Below are 19111 nucleotides of genomic sequence, written 5' to 3' on the forward strand. Positions count from 1 at the left end.
AAAATGAGCTGACCTGTTTGGTGAAGAATTTACTTAGGGTATTTTATAGCTGGCTGGTATAAATAAATCTTCCATCTGCCTGGAGTGCCCTGTTAGTTAGTACCCATTAGGCAGAAATAAGAAGGGTTACAACATGCTGCTGCTTGGGTTGGTTTGCCAGATGGATGCCAATGCCTGAAGCTGAGAGCAGAGCAAATCCTATCACTAATAATGGGGTGCATGAGCTCAAGCAATTTCTTTTGTTCCATGGCAGAGAAAAAGGTTTTTAGTGCATTTGTAGACTGAGCCCTATAAAGAATGGGAGTTGGCTGCAATGTCTCAGGACTTGTATAGAAGTAGCCTGTGAAATTCTTGGCTCTCACTTGATATCTAACAGGATTTAGCAAGCCTTGTCTGGGCCTGTTGTAGAACATGACACTTGGAATGTGGAGGTCCCTGGCTGGACTGAGGCACACGGTGCCACGGGCAGAGTGTTGGTGCCCAAGGCAGGGCAGCCTGTGCAGGCTGGCAGCAGGAGGGAAGAGGAGAACTCCAGGTGGTCTTGAGAAGGTGGAAAGGTGCACATGGATAACAATGGGCAGTGAGACAATGGCTGCCAGTGCTCATGCTCTTCCAGCATGAGTCTGTTGCTGGCAAGGTTGTTCTAAAAGTACCTAAAGCTTTGCAGCACACAGAGTACAACCTGTTTAATTAATTGCATTGTTAGAGCTGTGCCAGTGATATTTAAAAAAAAATAAAAATCTGTGCTTAGACAGTTATTTCAGATTAAGGACTTAATCCCTTGATTAAACTAAACCAAAATAAGCTGGTGTCCAGCTGTAGGATGGTGTTTTATACACAGCTCTTCTCATCCACTTGCAGGCCCTTGTTTCAGTTGGAGGATGTCTGTTTAAGGACAGGGCTTTGATCTGTTCACTCAGCTGCCCTTTAAACACCTATATCATCTCCTTGATCTATTTCTGATAGAAAGTAATTGGTTTTTGAGACCAGGGCTCATTTGTTGCTATGGATAAAAGACCTATCTCCTGCTCAGTACATTGAGAATTCGTTAGGGAGCCAGATGTGTCCCTGTGAGGAAATGCTTCATTTCCCAGTTCTTCCCCACTCTAAAAGACAACTTTCTGGATTGTGGGTCCCCCCCACTTTGGCCTCTTTAATCTTCAGCAGTTGTCAGCAGCTCTTCTGATGTGTTGGATGTTGCACAGCCAAAGGAGAAAGTTACAATCTCTTCTCCAGAAAAGCTGGAGTACAAAAACCTGAAGGGTAGAGAGAAGTAAGGTGAATTAGGGGGAAGGTGCTGTATTGGACCCAAGTGAACAGGGCTCTTGGGCTGGGGAGCAGGCTCAGGTGAGCAGTCACGTTGCCAAATGATAATGTCTGTGTTAGACCACCTGCAGTGTGGTGCAGAGCCAGGGATGTACCTGAACCAGGCTGCCTCTGCTAGTCCCTGCCTTTTGCTCCAGCACAAGGACAGCATTGGTGTAGTTGTGCACTCCAAAGCTCAAAGCTCACAGGAGGTCATACTTCACTTTCAAAGGAATCTGGGGCATCCCCCCTTGAGTGAAAACAAACCAAGCCCGAGCTTGGAGAGATCACCCAGCTCTGGGCCTGCCTTTCCCCAGCCGCGCACGCCCAGACCTACAGCATGCGCAGAACAGGGGCCTCGGAGCTGAAAAGCAAATACATCATTTTTCCCTTTGTTTAATTAAATGAGAGATCATGAGTTAATCGCTTCCAAGCGCTTGTTTTCCTGCAGTGCCTGGAATGATAATCCTGTGTGCTGCCCAGTAGGAGCTGCTTTGGCGGCCGCAGCCGCGTCAACACCGAGCAGGGCTGGGAGAACAGAGGGAGGCATCTGGAAATGATTCTCTGAGCTCTGTCTGCAGAGCACCACTCCCTGCAAAGCTGTAGGAGCTGGTTTATCCACAGGCTATGGAGCAGTTCTGCCTGCCTCAGTGTAGGGTAACTGAGCCAGGCTGCAACCATGCTCTCTGCAAGGGATGCCATGGTGGCATGCAGAAAGCAGCTTGTTTTTGGAGGTACAGCCCTTCAACAAAGCTGGCCTGGGTGAGACTGCAAACACTTGCCTCCCAAAGGGAACTGGGTGCTGTGCTTTTCTCCCTGAAAAGCCTAAAACAATAGCCCAAAGAGCAGGTAGAGCTGTTCCTGGTTATCTCACAGGAAGGTGGTGTAATTACAGGAGTTGGAATGCTTACCTCTATAGCTGCACCTCTTAATAATACATTATTTTATCCAGAGGAAGGCAGGGTGCCGAAGGCAGGCGCCCTCTTCTCAGCCTCCCCCTGAGCCTCAGAGTGAGCAGCAGAGGGGGGAGCTGGCACTTGCTCTGGGAAGATTTTTCTCTCTTGAACTCATTGCCGCTGTGATTAGAACAGCTCAGGAAATGGGGCTGGGAGGGTTCTCCTCTCTGCAGCAATGGAGTGGGAAATCTCAAATTTTGTCAGAAAAACAAGACTTCTTTTTAGCCAGAGGCCTTTCGAACAGAACACAGAAATGTCTCCTTTATTTAAAGGAAAGCAGTCTGTCTTTAAGCTCTGTGTCAGAAAGTGGAAAGGCTTCATGGAAAGCCCAGAGGTCTGTTTTTACTGGAAATGAGGTTTCTCACGTCAGCTGAGATCTGAGCAGCCCCAGCCAAGTGGTGCAGCACAGCAGCCTTTGCTGGCGGAGGGACCAGCTAACCCAGCCCTGCTCAGCCCCTGCTGTGAGCTCCTTTTCCCCCAGTCCCCAAGCTGGCTGGGAGCCATGGGCAGGCGCTGTGCTGTGCTGCTTGGAGCTCTGCCTCTCCCCAGTTTTGCTATTATTTCTACTTTCCAGTCTGGGGTGTGAGAGGGTTGGGTCATTTCTTCCCCTCACCTTTGCACACTCCAGTCTCTCCTGCGCTGCCCTTGCACTGTGTCTTGGCACCTGGGCAGGAGGGGACACAGTGGCTGCGTGCACGACGTGGCCACGCTCCGAGCAGCTGGCAGACGAAGGACAAAGCTGTGGGAGCTCTGGCAAGGTCTCCCTGCTGAGCAGGAGCCCAGAGGCTCCGTGACTCAGAGCTGGGTGTACCACGGGCACCGCTGGCTGTGCTCGCAGCCTGCCGGGCTCTGCTCCACTGCCCAGCCTGCTCCTTGCTCTGCCAAGCCATGGCAAGCTCTGGGTCTAACTGGGGCACTTTGGCACAGGTAGTTTCATTCTCTGGCAGCTCAAATGAGAGTGTAGGTTTGTGAAAGCAGAGCTGTAGGTTCTTTAACTAAATTCCTGTTGCGGGATGAATCCTCAGCATGTTACATGGGCCAGTCCAGCCTGCTGGAAAGGAGCACTGTCTGCCATAAGTCATGGGTTAGTCAAACCCATGTCAGTCTGGTCTCACCAAAACAATCTTTTTTAGTAGTCTTCAGACAACAGTCATCAGGGAAGATTTATGCCTCTTCATATTTGCCTTGACCAAGACTCGGTACTTTGTAGGCAAAATGAGCAAAGTGCTTGGGTGAGTTGTAGGGAAAATGCTGCCAAGGCTTTGCTGTCCCAGGTGGGTCCAGAAGCATTGCAGGCCTCCCCTGCACTGATTTACATTGTCCTCAGCCACTTGGGTTGCTGTTGCTGTCTCTTGCTTGAAGAGCACAGATATTCTGATGCTGTGTGAAGTGTGTGTGTAGCCCTGGGGATGACCTCTCTGCTCCCCAGGCAGGCTGATGTTTTGTTCTCCAAACCTGGAGGAGGTTCTCCAGGGTTCAGACTTAATTTGTGAGCAGTAGGTCCCGAAGAGGAAGAAGTTCAGTTCTGAGTAAGAAAGAAATGTAGAATGACAGGAGTTCCCAGTGGCTGGAGCTGCTATATTGGTCTCCTTATGCCCACAAACGTAGGCGGAAAATTCAATCAGTGCACCAAGAAAAGCCTAAGAAGCTCCTGGTTACTCCAGATGCCTCGTGACAGGCTCCTCTTCCAACCTGCAGTGTCTGCTGCACCAGGAGAAGTAGATACATCCCCTAATCAGGTTTGCAACAGCTGCTGGGCTCCTGTTCTGCCCAGGCACTCATAGCTTCATTTCTGATTGACTCCTGGTTCTTGCTGCAGTTTGTGATGGAGTGGGGCTCTAAGGGCTGAGCAGCAGAGCTCAGTATTTACTGTCCTATTTGTCACAGCATCCGTGGCTCCTGTGATATGCAGGGGAAAGAGGGCAGCCCACCCACCCATGGCTCAGACCCAAGTCCTCTGCCAGTTGTGAACTCCTCCTGGGTTCCCACTGCTCCCCTGGCCTCCTGGCTGGGACCATGCTGGGTTGTTCCTGTCACATGGCTCAGCCCATCCCATCCCTGTGTGGTGCTTTCCTCCTCTGTCCCTGTGCTCCAGCCCCTGCAGCTGGCTCTCAGCTGAGCAGCAGTGAAAGCCAGTTTGGCCGGACATGACCTTAACCTGGGCTTTATTTAGCGCCTTGATTTATAGAGGAGTTATTTTAAAAGCATGTTTCTCTTCTGGGAGGTGTGGTGGAATGGTGGCAGTGAGCTGGAGATTATAGATCCTCCCAGGCTACTGACAAAGAACCATTTGAATCCCAAGACTCTTTTTGCTTGCAGAGATGCTCTCTGGCTTGCTTGGAAAGTGCTCCTGTTGGTGTCTGTGCCCAGTGGCTGAAAAGGAGCACATGTCCAGGACCTTTCTTGTGAGAGGGATGTGGCAACAGTGTTGGAATCAGGGAAGCTTGAAACGTTCAGTCCCTGAAGGAGGCTGGTTTTTTTCAGCAGGCTCTGCCAGCTCTTGGGGACCACTGTGGGCTGGTTGTAGTGGAAATGTGCTGGGGCAGGAGTGCCCCCTCCATGGATTCTTTCAGGTTTAGCTTGTTCTCCTTCTCTCCAGGTGCTGTTCACTCATCCTGGGTCACAAAAGTTTCTCCTTGTGCCTGCTGGGGATTATATTGCCTGTTTGAGATAAGAGATGGAACCTCTGGAACAAGCTGCCCAGAGATTGTGGAGTCTCCTTCTCTGGAGATATTCAAAAGCTGTCTGGAGTAACATGCTCTCGGGGACCCTGCAGAGGTCTAGGGGTCTCCTAGTATGGTCTGGGGCACTCTGAAGCAGGGAACTTGGATAGATGACCTCCAGTGCTCCCTTCATTACTCATTCTATGATTCCATGATGTAGGTGAGATGGGCTCTAGACTTCAGGTTTATCAGCCTCAGGACCACAGGGCACTATCCCCTTCTCGGGTTTGTATGAGTTCCCTGTGCCTGCACACCACATCTCCTCCACGTGCATGGCAGCTGGCCCTGGCAGCAGGCTGGATGTGTGAGGCTGCCCATGTGTGCTCTGGCATTCCAGAGCAGCACCATGAGGCCTCCTGCAGTCCTGGCTGAGGCACTTTCCTCCAGCCCCTCTGCAATATGAGAAGTTAATTAGTGCCAATAAGCAGCCCCATCCCTAGGATGGTGAGCTGGGTTAATGAGTCCCCTGCTGAAGGAGAATCTGTTGCTGTTGGAGGCTCCAAGCTCAGCCATGTTCTACCCTCTGCATTTTCAAGGGGGCTTCTGAGGCAGTGCCCTTTTTCACCCTCCTTCCAGGCAGGAGCTGTCCCTGGGTGACCATCCTGGGTGGGAGCACTGAGGAGCAGTGTCACCCCCACACTCCTCTGCAGCACACGGAGGCTGCTCTGCTCTGTAGCCTCATTCTGTACCTGGTTCTGTACCCTCCCAAGATGCTGGTGCTACAACCCAATGCAGCACAGTGGGATGTGGGAATCTACTTCTTGTTTGGGGCTTTTCCTGCAGAATTAGCAGAGATTGGTGCAAACATCTCTTTTTAGTAAAGGTAGTGGTTGAAACCTTCTCTCTATCCCTTAGAAATATACACAGCTATCATGCCTTTGTGGTATAATCTAGCCAGAGGGAGAGAAAGCCTCTGTGCTCAGGAGTGCAGTTAGCACTGCACTCTGCAATGGCTACAGGCTATGCTTATTTTGTATTTTACTAAAGAAAGGATAAGGTACAAGCTGGTTTATTTTAACCATATAAAGGATTTTTGATTTGGTGCCAATGTTAATAATTGTTTTGTGAAGTCTAAGGCAGGAGGAATGGTGTGAGAACCTTAGAGCAATGCACTGACTCATGTGCAAATATTTTGACTTCTTTGTTTTATTTGCAACAGTGAACTTAACAAATTTATTTTGGGGAGGGATTGATATCTGAAAGAATTTTGCTCAAGCAGAAGATGGTGCAGAACAAACCCCAGCTGGTTTTGATTGATGTTTTGAACTTGTGGGCTGTGGAGGGTCAGAGGGAGATTGTTGTCAAATGCTGCCAGCAGCAATGCTGTGATAGTGCCCAAGAAGGTGACTGGTGGCGTGGGAGAGCACCTGTGTGAAGGCCAGTTTTATCTGACAAGGTCACAGGCACTTGCTGGGACAGACTGGTATCAACAGAGGTTATTATTTTTCTGAGTGGAAGGTAAATTGTTTAAAACAGCCTTCTCCTCCTATTTAGAATTAGGGTTAAATGCTCATCCCCTAGAATTCAGCTCTTGAGAGTGTGCACATAGGGCTCTTGCTTTTGGGATTCCTGGTTTAAGAATACTGGATTAAGTATTCCAACTCGGGATAATCTATGATTCTATGTGTATGAAAAATAGCTCTTTAACCTCTGTTTATCTAGTTGCATTGGCCTTGAGTATTGCAGGAGGCAGCTGGCCTCTCAGAAAAGGTGTGGGCACTTTAGGAGCCTGCTGCCATCCATGTAGCCTTGCTTTTGCTGACATCAGGAGAAAGAGCAGAAAGGTAAGGAAGCAGCAGTGTCCCAGAGGCAGTGTGTGGTTTGCCTGTCACCGTAGTTCTGCCAGCTCGTTGCATCTGCAGGGATTGTGGAGGCATCACCTGGGTGTCCTCAGCTCTCCTGTGCAGTCCCACAGGCTGTCTGTCCTACAAGGTGGCTTTGCATCGGAGCAGGGAGTTTATGTTGTGCTTAAACACCCAACCCTCTAAAGGAGGAACCTGGAGATCGGTAAGCTGCGAGAGATGGGAAGGCTTGTGTGAGGAGCATCAACTCTGCTGGGCTGCAGGTCAGTTCAGGCTTGCTCTGAGACTCTTGAACTTTCCCAAGCTGGTGGAGGCATCTTCACAGATGTGCTGCAATGGATGGAAGCAGTGAAACCATTTGTTTCCTCCTGATCCCCTTGTTCTACTGTTCCCCGGTTGTGGCGTAAGCTGTTGTGGCACTGCTTTGTTTAACTTTCTCTCCCAGTCTTGAAGTGTATTTTCAGGCATGTTCATGTAGTTGTTCCTGTTCTGCAGGAGGCTGTAGAGCTTCTGCGTAAGCAGCTGAAGTGCTGTTCTTGTCTCTAGTGAAAGGAGGTGGATTTGGATCAGATGAGGATCTGGCCAGACACCTGAGTAAACTTTCATTTGGTTTTGGAGCAAAACTTATTCCCACTGGCTGTAAGCTAGCCCAAGGGATCCCCTCTAAAACAGAAAAGAAAGGAGCAATGCTGATCCCCTCTCCAGATATGTACAGCTTTATATTTTTTTAAATTGTTACTTTTTGGCAAGCTCTCTTGATTTACACCCATGCAATAACTCAGAATTTGGCCTCCAGCACTGGAATTGGTCCTGACGCTATGGGCAGGCTATGGCTGGCAGGTTCTCCCAAATGAAGGTGGATGCAGGCAAGCCATTGCCTCTGATCCCCCTGAACAGGCATCCTAGGTATCAGTGGGTGTGCTCAGGGACCACAGGCAGCCCTGCTCACACACATTGTGTGAATCCTCATGTGAGGCATCTCGCACTGCAGAAAACTCCTGGCTCCTGCAGTAGAGCCTTTCATGAGAGGCAAACAGCTTTGAATAACGAGGAGTCGCTCTGGAGAGTGGCTTTCCATCGAACCAAACAGCTCTGGCACCTTATCCTGTGCTGGGACTCCAGAGCGCAGGAGGCTGAGGAGCTTCAGCCCACTGCAGGTGCCCTTAGCCCCCCAAGGAGTGTCCCCAAGCCATGGACAGGCTGGTGATGCCCACCCATGGCCGTGTCTCTCGCACGCGCTCACGTGCTGCGGTGCGGTCTAACAGCCGCCCCACCCCGCGCAGGCAGCACAAGGACTTGCTGCGTAAGCAAAAGCTGGCAATCCTGTGTGCAGCGCTCTGCGAGCACTCCACTCCTGCTTTGGGAGAGCTTCTCTGTGTTTACCTGCCATCTCCAGTGCCAAAAGAAGCCAGAAAGGACAGCACTTGGCTCCTGTGATCTTCGTTCCTCCTGCGTTCGGCGATGGCCGCGCTCCTGGGCGTTGGGCGGGTCGTGTCCCGGTCCCACTAACGCTTTCTGTCTCGGCAGGACTCGGAGTCACTGGACGGCTGCATTCAGAGCACGTTATCAGCACTCTACCCTCCATTCGAGGCTACCGCAGCCACTGTGCTGTGCCAAGTTTTTGATGTGGTGGAGAAGACGTACCGTGGGGATGGACTGCACTACCTCATAGACTTCCTGATTCCAGCCAAGCACATCCTGCAGTGCATTCAGCAGGATGCCTGTGTGAGTACATCATGCTCTCTAAGGCCTGTGAAGGCTTTCTTGGAGAGTTTTCTTTCTGCTCTTGTATGCAAAACGGCTGGCAAAAAGCGCTTGAGTATGTATGGCAGTCTAGGTGGGAGGGCAGGCAGACAATTAGGAAATAGTTGAGAAATTGTTGTTGAAGCTTAACCCTTCAGAGATCAGCTATCAGGTGTGGAGCAGTGCTCTCCCTTTCTGTAATCAGGAACACCAAGGGCTTAAGGGATTCACAGGAAGAGGTTTAGCAAAGTGTTTGCTAGATGTGTCTGACCAGGGTGGCCTCTGACCCCAGCTGTTCCCTGGCCCTGTGGATGAAGCTGTCAGGCTCTTGCCACTGGCACAATGACGTGCAGGGCAAAGTGCTTCCAGTCGGTGTTTTTCCAAAACTCCAGCTCCCCTTTGATGGTTGCTGGAACAGTCACAAGGCTCAGTAGCCCCGAGGAGTCACGTTACATTTACTGCCAGAACGAGTCCAAGATTAACGTGCTTTACTGTTGGGAGTCTAAAATGTTAGAAACGATGAGTCAAACACCTTCATCGCTAAACTTGGCTCGAGGTCTGCAAGATGAAAAAAACCCCAACCAGCCCAAACAACCTAAAATGTGGGTTTGTTCTAACATTTTGTCTCTGAATGCAAAGGGGGTGTTTGGCCAGGTTTTCAATTCAAGTCCTCATGGTAGAGGGCAAGGGATTTCTAGGAGGAGGAAAAGTATGGAATAGAGGCTGAAATAGTCACTCATTTGTTTCAAGGAAATGAAATACTGGGGGGACAGACCCATCACATAGGATGGATCCATGTGAGCTAGGCATCCTGAAAGTGTGTTTTGGTGCAGTGTTTGTCACCTCATATTGTCACCAGCTCCAGCTTGGTGCCTGCCATCTCTGTGAGTCGAGGAGGATCCAAGGTGGTGCGTGGCCTTGCTGCTCTCTCCCACCCTGAACACTGCAATAGATGTTATTCCATCAGTATCCGTAATTGGAGCTTCTAATTCTATGGTGCATGGTGTGTTTTTCCCCTTTAAAGAAACAAAAAGCTTTTCGTTTGTACAAACTGGTAATTATTTCAAGATGTTTCACGGCTTTCCCCAAAACACCGCCCTCGCTGAATGAGCCAAGGTAGCAATTTCCCCACTTCTCGAGATCCCGGCAGCTTCCGAGCAGCCAGCGGCGCCTTGGGCAGGTGGGGCGGTGAAGGGGAAGGAAGGAAAGCAGCAGCGAGGTGGGCGCACGGTGCTGCCGTCCCTGAGGGCAGCCGTTGGGGCAGGGGCCGAGGAACGCACGGCAAAGGCCGCGCAACCCCCGCGGCCCTCGGGGCGCCACGGGGGAACGCGGGCAGGGCGGCTGGGCGGGCCTCGGCCCCCCGACAGCCAATGGGAGAACAGCGGGTGCCGCAGCAGCCAATAGCAGCGCGGGACCGCCTTGACGGGCACGGTGGCTTCGGTGGCTGTTGGAGGCCGTTGGAACACGAGGCGCTGCCGTCCTCGCCGTGAGGAGGGAGAGGTGCGAGGGCAATGGGGGCTCGGCCGTGAGGAGGGAGAGGTGCGAGGGCAATGGGGGCTCGGCCGTGAGGAGGGAGAGGTGTGGGGGAAATGGGTGCTGGGCGTCCCAAGGAGGGAGAGGTTTGAGGGCAGTGGGTGCTGGGCGTTCTGAGGAGAGAGAGATGTGGGGGAAATGGGTGCTCGGCTGTGAAGAGGAAGAGGTGTGAGGGAAATGGTTGCTGGGCATCCTGAGGAGGGAGAGGTGTGAAGGCGGTGGGCACTGGGTGTCCTAAGGAGGGAGAGATGAGGGTGGTGGGCACTGGGTGTCCTGAGGAGGGAGAGGTGTGAGGGCAGTGGGTGCTGGGTGTCCTGAGGAGGGATAGATGAGGGCAGGTGGAGCTCGGGATCCTGATAAGGGAAGTGTGAGGCCAGTGGGCTCTGGAGAAGCCCAGGGTACTGGTATCCCACCCAACTGACCAGCAAGATGTGGGGTGGGTTGGGCAGCTGCCTTTAGGGAGGGCTGCACAAGGCTTAGCATTAGGTATTGGGGGCTTTTGGTGAGGTGTGAAATGGCTGGGAGAGTGGTCAGCAAGATCCTTTCTTTCTTGGTTGTGACCCTTTCAGGCTGTGTCTCATGATTTTTTGCTTCTGGAGTGACAGTACAGGGAGATCAAGGGAAGCTCTCGGTACCTTGCACCCTCTTTAGAGTTGGGCCCAGGCTATTCCATATTTTATTTAAAAGTCTGCTTGTTTGATATTTTAAATTTATTATTTCTTTTTTATGAAATTTGTTTAATTTGCTGTGGTCTCTTCTTCCCCAAACCTCCACTGTATGCCCCTTCATCTTTACAGTCTGAAATCACGGAGGACTGTTTCTTACTAATTGCTTTTTGAAAGTCTTGCCTGCCTTTTAGAGAGTCTAAACAAAAGCATTACTTCCTCCTTAGTTTGTAGTTCAGCTGCTCTGTGTGAGCGTTTCCTAAACACACTGGAGGGAAAAGAATTAACTCATGTCTGAATGACTACTGTAGAAAGTCTTGAGAGCACTGGATCTTTTGTCAGCCTCTGCAGTGACAAAAGTGTAAATGGCTTCATGAAGTACTAGACAAGTTCATGGGCATCAGCTGGGTGTATTAAAATCATCAGCCAGTGTGTGATTCCTCAGGGACTGGAAGGGGTATTCCAAGGAGGTCTGTCTCTGCTTAGCACAAAGTTGAAAACCAAATTTTGCTCCTGGCTTTGAGGTGATGTCCTGAGCTAAATGGTCTGTTCCAGCTTAGCCGTCCCTGTAGCTTTGGAAGATTCCACCTTTGTGCCATGTTTGTCATTGGTGCCCAGCTCTTTCTTCAGAGGCAGCTGGCTCAGCCTATTCCTGGCTACAGCCACTGGGTATAGAGGGTGGTGTTCCTGGCACTCCTCTGGTGGGCTTGGTTTGGCTCTGTAGTGTTTGGACACGAGAAAAGCAAATCCTTGAGCCTCAAAATGAGATGTTAAAGGTACTGTAATAAGCCTCTTCACATAATCTTCCCTTTGAAGGTGCATTTTGGAGCAGGAGCAGCATGAGGATGCTCCACTTCTAAAGTTCTAAAGCTCTGTAATGTTTAGGCTATTGTGGGACTTGCATTCCTGTTTTGGATGTTACTCTGGCTCCTGATGCAGTTTAGATTGTGGCTTTGTAGGACTTTTCAGGAACTTCAATGCATTCTGCATTTTGGTTTTGGTGCTTTTATTGCTGAGTTTTCTCCTTATGAGTCAGTAGGCAGACAAGTAAGCATCTAAACAGTGAGGCTGTTTGGAATTTCTTAATGTATGAGTGGCCCTCCAGTGGGTTATTCTGCATCCAGATTTTAACAGAATCTCTATGTCAAGTATGTGCTGATGGAATTCAGCTTTATGTTTATGTTGCTGCTGATTGTATCTTTCACTTTTCAGTCCTATGAGCTATAGTAGTTTGGGAACTGATCTTTACCTGTTTCTTCTTCCCCTGAAACACCTTGGTACAGACCCTTGGCCTCAATACACTGACTAGGAGATTCTATAATGGCAGAAGAGGGGTGGTTGGTGTGCTGCAGTGGTACACTCTCTTCTGGAAAACTGCAAATTGCTCTAGTTTAAAACTTATAAACAAAATACTTGATTTGGGCACTTTGGTTGGAGCCACAAGCTTTGTTGGCTGAGGTGCTGTGTGAGTCTTGAGCTTGATATAAAAGTCCATGGAGTGCATTTAGCCTGAGACCTGCTGGAGCAGCTTGTGCAAACTGCTGCAAGAGGTGCTCTTGGCTTGCTGAGTTTAACTGCATTGTGGATGAAAGGAACTTAGGGACAGAGGCATCTGTGTCTTGCAGATCAGAAAGCCTGAGAACACCAGACTGCCCAGCTTAGCTGTGCCTTTGAGGGAAGTACAGCAGCTGTGTGTCAGGCTATAGGGCTTTTTGGTTCTAACTTAACAGAGGAAAGAAGGGGACGTGTGTCTGCTCTGAGTCAGGGTTAGAATAGAAAGGTAATATTAATATGATCCTTCAAGTAAATGAAAACTGAAGTAAGGTTCCTTTTTGTAGTGATACAGTGTGTAAGTACATGAGTAGGGCAGTAGCAGTAAGTGAACAGAAGTAAAACTACTGTGACTGAACTTGATTATTTTGAAGAAATAGGACTGGCAGGTCTCCATCCTGGAATGTGGAAGAAGTTACCATGTAATGCTGAATGTCTGGTAGCAGGGATTTTGTAGAATCTGTTAAGTCAGGACTAGTAACAAAATACAGAGAACAAGCTGAGCCTACAACATTGTGCACTGAGCAAGGACTGAATTAACTGACCCATGAAAAACTGAATAACGTTTCCACGTGGTTTGCTCCATGGCAGGTAGTGTCACAGCAGCCTTTTTAATAAACCAGCCTTCTCTAGAGAGATAAGTTTCATTGTTTAATCTCTGCTATAAAGGATTTATTATGGGGTCATATGGAAGATTAATTACTGTGTCAAAGGGGTTGATGTTTATGCAAGAATTGCAAGATGGCTACAAACTGGTGAAAGGGAGGGAGGATGTTTGTACTGGAGGGAAAATGGAGTTGGAGGCAGGAGTAATGAAACACACCGTGCTTCTCATCCATGACCTTGGCATGAAAAGTAAGAGTATGTATGGCATGTTTGTGGTGAAACCAGCCTGGGACACACCGACTATAACCTGGAAGAGGAGGGTGATAAATGCATTGCATAAGATGAGCTCTAAAACTTTGTACTTAAATTTTGTAATGGTAACTCAGAGGACAAGCATGTGCCTCCACAAAGTGGCAGGCAGAACTTCTGATGTGAACTGGAGCTCATCAGTTTGGAAAGAAAAACCAGGAGGTGACTGGGTTACTGTAGAAGTGTGACTGGAAGATGAGTGGGATCTTAGCTTTAAGAGATGCTTCCAGCACATTTGGGAAGTGCTGGTGCCATTACAGGCTGTGTTTTACAATGCTTTGCACAATGAACAAATGGTTTTTAAGAAAAAGAAATGGGTGTTACAAAGGAGATACTTCAGGCACACTGAGGGGGTGATGAAGGTGGACATGCTAAGGTCATGTGACATGGGTTAATGAGTCTAAGCAATGGAAACACATCCAGAAAATACAGGATTGAGGAGGAAGAATTACTATATCTGAAGGATGATTTGGGTCTCTAAACCTGTGAGCAACTTTGCTTCAGGTGCAAGGAGAGTTGGAAATCTGGTGGGGCTGAAAGCTTGATGAACATAAGAAAGCAATTGCTTTATGCCAGTACCTGTTGTTTCAAGGTGTGTGAGGATCCAGGAAGTTCCCTTCTGTTCTCTGGTTTCTCTGCTGTATGGCAAAATACTTGAATTAATTGAATCCAAAGCCTTGTACAGAAATAGATTAAATTAATTGTGGAATTGATGGCTTATATAATGACTTAACTTAAATCCTACCCAAACAGAATCAAGTTCAAAGGACTGGGCATTATTTTTTGAAGTTGTGATAAAGCTGTAAATAATTGAGTCAAGTCAGTTCAGCCATGAAACTTCAGTTCTTTTACTTGGGTGGGATTTGTCTGAGGCATGGCCTGAGTGCTGCTGTATGTTGGAAATGAGGAAATTGCTGGTATGTTAAATGTGATTCCTCACAGTTTGCTGATAGCACTTGCTGCTTTCTTTCTCTGTGGCTCTGCTGTGCTTTCCTCATTTGCTGCTTCCTATCTCCTGTTTTGTTTTTGCACTCTCCTCTTCCCTCCACTGGGACATTGCAGCCTCCCAGTGTAACTTGTGTCCACCTGTCCTGCACGGGTGGTTTGTTTTGGTAGATTTTCTTATTTCTGCTTTTTCAAGAGAAGACCTTAGTGTGGAAAACTTGCCTACATCAATAACCAAAGACTCTAAATTAATCTGTTTTCTTGATTTCTCTTACTCAGAAGCTTGAGCTGAGATCTTTTGCTGGTGCTGAGAACACTTTCTGTTGTCTCCACAGGCTCCGTACTGCGGGTTGCTGTTTCGCCATGCGGGCTGGCCCCTGTGCATTCAGGACAAGATTGTAATCCAGCTCGCTTCCATTGACTGGCAAATCTTGAAGCCTGGTGACTTCTACCTGCAGGTGGTCCCCTCTGTGAAGAAGCCTCCACGAATTGTATTGAAATGTTTGGCAAAAGATAAGCATAATGTAGAAGAAGTGGTGATTCCAGAAGTTTCATATACCTCTATTTTTACTCTGGAATGGTTGAGTACGTTCAATGGAGAGCGGATGGGCATAGCACTGGAAAATTGTTTACTAACCACTGATGAGAAAATATTTCGTGTCCCTTGGGATAAAGTGGTTAATCCTGAATTTATAAATAAACCAAAAATAATTGAAAACAATATCATCTCTCCAGAAATAACAGAGGAACGTTCGATTTTGTGCCTCCCCACTGACCATACTGAGTGTGGGTCACCAGACCCGAGGTCTCAGTATCTACAGGAACTAAGCTCAAATCGAGACAACCCTGTCATTAGCAGCACAGCTCCACAGTTAAATGAAGCTCTGGTCAATGGTGTCTGTACGAGTCCTGTGACTCAGGAGAGCTTGGAAAGTGACCTTGAAGGGGAGTACGTTGAGCTGGCAGAAGTTTCACTGCCCAGATTTGGGCCACAAACACGATCTTTAACACAGTCTCTGGCATTAAGTTATTTCACTCAGCCCAGGGCACGAGTGAATGAGTTTAAAGGCAAGCACAGATTTATTGTCATACAAGACAGCACCTACTCCAAGAACTTAATTCAGTCAGCACTTATGCAGAAAGAGCACTGTCAAATGGACACTCTGAGCACTTCTCCAGAAGTTCTCAAAAATGTTACTCCGTTGGAAGGCAACAAAATGATGGCACATGGAGAACTGTCCCCAGAAGGTCAGCTGATAGCAGCTGATCCTGGAAGCATGGGTGATAACTTCCCTGTGGCTGAGCCTCCTGCTTGCCGTGCAGAGGATTCCTCTGCAGAGCGGGAGACTCGCAGCGAGCGATACGCACTGTGCAGCTACACTGATGTGTGTGCTGGAGATGCTGCCAGCTGCAAGGCACGAGTGCCTGGTGCCCCTGGAAATGTGGAGGGACAAAGGGATGGACCAAGTGAAAATGCTGGTGTTGAAACATTGGAGCAGAACCCAGAAGTGATTCTAGATGCCACTGCTGCTAAAGAGGAAGTGATGCTGGGAGTAGACACAGAACCACTGACTGAGGGTCAAAAGGAGGTGACACTGATGGATGCTTCTTCTGTACCTGTCCTAGGCCCTTTGGGACCATGTTGCACACTAAAGGAAGCTTCTGATGTCACTTGCCAGGTTGTCAGTGGAAGTGTTGAGCCAGTTCAGGTCACTACATTGCCTGAGAATTCAGATGTAGGTGGGGACAGAGGCTCTCCTTCAGGGAACACAGCAGACGTAAGCGCTTGCTGCAGCAATAATGAGGCAAATTCTCCATTAAGTCCTCCAGAAGAGAGCCAAGGAGATGCAGATGGATTTGAGGTGGGAAGAAGGGACAGCCAAGAGGAAGTGAAAGAGTCTAAAGAAATGTTGACTGTAAATGAAAATCAGACTAGTCATAGTGGCTGTTCTGTGAAAGCTCCAGCAGATGGAACCTTGTCAGATGGTGAAGAGCAAGAGCATAAAAAGGCTGAAGAAGGCATACCACTCAAAACTGCCCAGTCAGCAGAAGAGAATCAGATGGCAGAACAATTAAATAACAGTGACTTGTTGGCTCCCAGTGCACAAGAAGAAGATTCAAGTCTGTTCAAAACCCAGAGGTCTGGAGGGACGTTTGAGGAACCGCAAAGACTGGTGGAAAACCATGGCAGTGAAAGTGAAGAGAACTCTCTGCTGAACCAGGAGCATGTTGCAATACAGGACTTGCAGGGACAGGTGGAGAACCAGGAAAGTTGTTCTTACAGAGAAAGGTTGAAGACTACAGCCTCAAAAACACTGGAATCCATTGAGGAGGAATTGGAGGGTGAACCACTGTCCTCAGAACCTGCTGAGGGTCATACAGAGCCTGCCACTCTGCACTCCCAGCCAGAGGCATCGTTGGGGGCATCACCTCCTAAAGGTACAGCCATTGGATGTTTGTGTGGTTGTGTTTGGTAACATGGATTGAAAGCAAAATCCTCAAGCAGTACTGCTTGAATACTACTTATCAGGCAGGATTTGATAAATACATCTGGGAGGCTTTGGGGTAATAGCACAAAATACTGGGAAGAGATTAAATTGTCATTTTTTGTGGCATGAAATTAGCTTTCTCTTCACAGGTGCCTTTATTGTGGTATTTTGTTTAATAATTTTTTGCAAATTTACGTTAGTACAGAACAAAATTCCATTGGAAGAAACTTTTAATTTCAGTTAATCTGATTGCTGGTGACCTCCTCCTGCTTACATTCATGATGTGCAGAATATGTGAGGAGAGACTTGTCTAACTGTACAAGTCTTTCATAGTTGAAAAGTGGCTGTAGGAAGATGACTGTGGCAAGAGGAAGCAGCAGTGGATGCCACAGTAAAATACTAGTGTAATGTGACCTGAAGATCAACAAATATAAGTGCTGATAAGTGATTCAGGCAGCAAGCTGCAGAGCTGAGGGATTCCCCCTCTCCCTGCCTTCCCCTCCAGCATGCTTTCTTCAGCTCAATTGTGTTTCAAGTAGGAGCTGTTTAACTTGAGTGGGAGAGCACAGGAATTAAGCATCTAACTTCAGCTCAGATGGAATGTTCAAGCAGGTATTACCCAGATTTCTTGATGCTTGGGTTCCTGAGCTGGAGCTGTGCTTCTTCAGGAGATGGAGAGGGCAATCCAGGTGTGTGCCTTTTGCACCAGACTGTAGGCAGGCAGTGTGTAACCACACGGGCCCGGTGTGGGCTTTGCCCAGCTCTGCTGAGTCTGGAGAGCTGCAGCTGGATCTGCAGATCACACAGAGGAGCGGGGGTGGGTGGAACATGCCATTCCAGTTCAGCAGCTCTCATTCCCTGAGACCCCTGGCTAGGAAAATTACCCAGCTTGAAATGTTGGAGTGAGGACTCGTGAAAGGGTTGGCGTTCAGACCCAGGTTGCTGGAGCATGTTTGATCCTCTGGGGCAGCAGATGCAGAACTGGTTGTCTTGGGGTGTGCTGTCACTGTAATGCTTGCCCTCGTCCCAAATTATGAGGCCAAGAGCTGCTGCATGATTCCATTTGACTGCACACACAGCTGCTTCTCAAGGGCCCAAAACTCACATTTTACCTGATGTCTTAGTGATCTTCTAATGGAGCTAAATTAGTGACCATTGATTAAAATAAAATGTTATTAACATTTGCATCAAACTAATTTAATTCTATAGTTAGGCAAGCCCAGGGTTACCAGGCATTTCTGAAACTTTTGAAGTGACAAGCATTTCTCTTTTGAGAAATGGAGAGGTCAACTCAGAAGTTTCTATTGCTGCAGCACACTTCTCTCTGAGCATCTCTCACCATGAGCAGAAAAAAAAAAAATCACCTTCTGCCTATCTGTGGGTCTTGGTGGATGTATGTGAGGAAATAACCATGCTGTGGGTGTCCATTCCCCTGGCCAACCTGAACCTGGCCTGACTTCATGCTTGCTCAGGACGAGGCCTTGGAGCACCTAGTCTGTGTTTAGTGATGGGTGGACACTTTGCTCATGATGTTGTGGCTGCTTGTTCAGTGTTCCCATCTCTTCTCTTTTAAAACTAACCAGATCCAGCTTGTTATGAGATGTGTGATGTTCTCACTGGTCCAAAGAATAAATCTTGGCCACTGCTGGAGATTTTAGCAGTCAAGGACCCCTCTGGGGTACACACAGAGTTTGTTTTTAATGACAGACAATACAAATGATTTTGGGGATTTGGCTGAAATATGTGACCCTTGAAAGAAACAACCTAAATTGCCAGGAAAACCATCCAAACTATCAAAATAAACTTTTTATGGTAAAGGGCAGCTCAAGTATCTGTTAATGCTGGCAGTAGTTCTTGAACACTGTAGCTGGCACTATAAAAAGCTTAATCCATTCAATTACATTTGATTGCTTTGAGATCCAAACAAGCCATCTCCTTATCTAGCCCCATTAAACCCTCAGAGATGTACTTACAAGATAATTCAGAGATAAAATTACAAAGCAAAGCAAATGTCCTACAAATGGACTTTACTTTTCCAGCAAGGTGGTTCTGTAGGTTAAATTCTCTGTGTCTTGTTGAGGTCATTTTGCTACTATGATTGGAAACTGTGGGTATCTTGTCTAAACTATAAATAACAGCAGAGCTTAAGCTTTACTGGGTCAATTCAGATCTGAAATTCACACCTCAGCAGCAATGGGCAGAGGCACAATTTGCTTTGTGTGAGGTGGAGGAGCTTACTTGTTACAGCAGATATTGTTGATTATGTCAAAATACATGTTCAGAACTGGGGCATCTGAGTTTGCTGTGTCTGCAGGTTTTTCCTTGTCCCTTAACTCTCTCCCTTTACTTCCACTCTCAGTGAGCTTATTTTGTGCACAAATAGTGCCTAACTTAGAAAGACTTAGATATAAATAGAAAAAAGTTTGAAGTCAAATGTGAACTGTTTTGATTTGGTGGCTTAAAATTTACACTGCTTCCATTCAC

General features: G+C 48.0%; 1 protein-coding gene across 7 annotated transcripts in view; it reads left to right on the forward strand.

Moving 5' to 3' along the window:
• Positions 1-19111, forward strand: part of PLEKHG4 (pleckstrin homology and RhoGEF domain containing G4) — an 84869-nt gene that overhangs the window by 5660 nt on the left and 60098 nt on the right. For 6 of the 7 annotated variants that reach the window (XR_010029386.1, XM_063167926.1, XM_063167928.1 and 3 more), the window contains exons 2-3: positions 8314-8511; positions 14474-16577. Coding sequence is in view for 6 of the 7 variants with exons in the window: in XM_063167926.1 (XP_063023996.1) it covers positions 8314-8511; positions 14474-16577 (2302 nt within the window). In the remaining variant the exon portion in view is untranslated. The remainder of the gene's footprint in view (positions 1-8313; positions 8512-14473; positions 16578-19111) is intronic. The other variant, XM_063167932.1, reaches the window with a different exon arrangement.

The sequence above is a fragment of the Melospiza melodia genome, chromosome 13 (genome assembly GCF_035770615.1).
Source record: "Melospiza melodia melodia isolate bMelMel2 chromosome 13, bMelMel2.pri, whole genome shotgun sequence".
Taxonomy (NCBI): Eukaryota; Metazoa; Chordata; class Aves; order Passeriformes; family Passerellidae; genus Melospiza; species Melospiza melodia.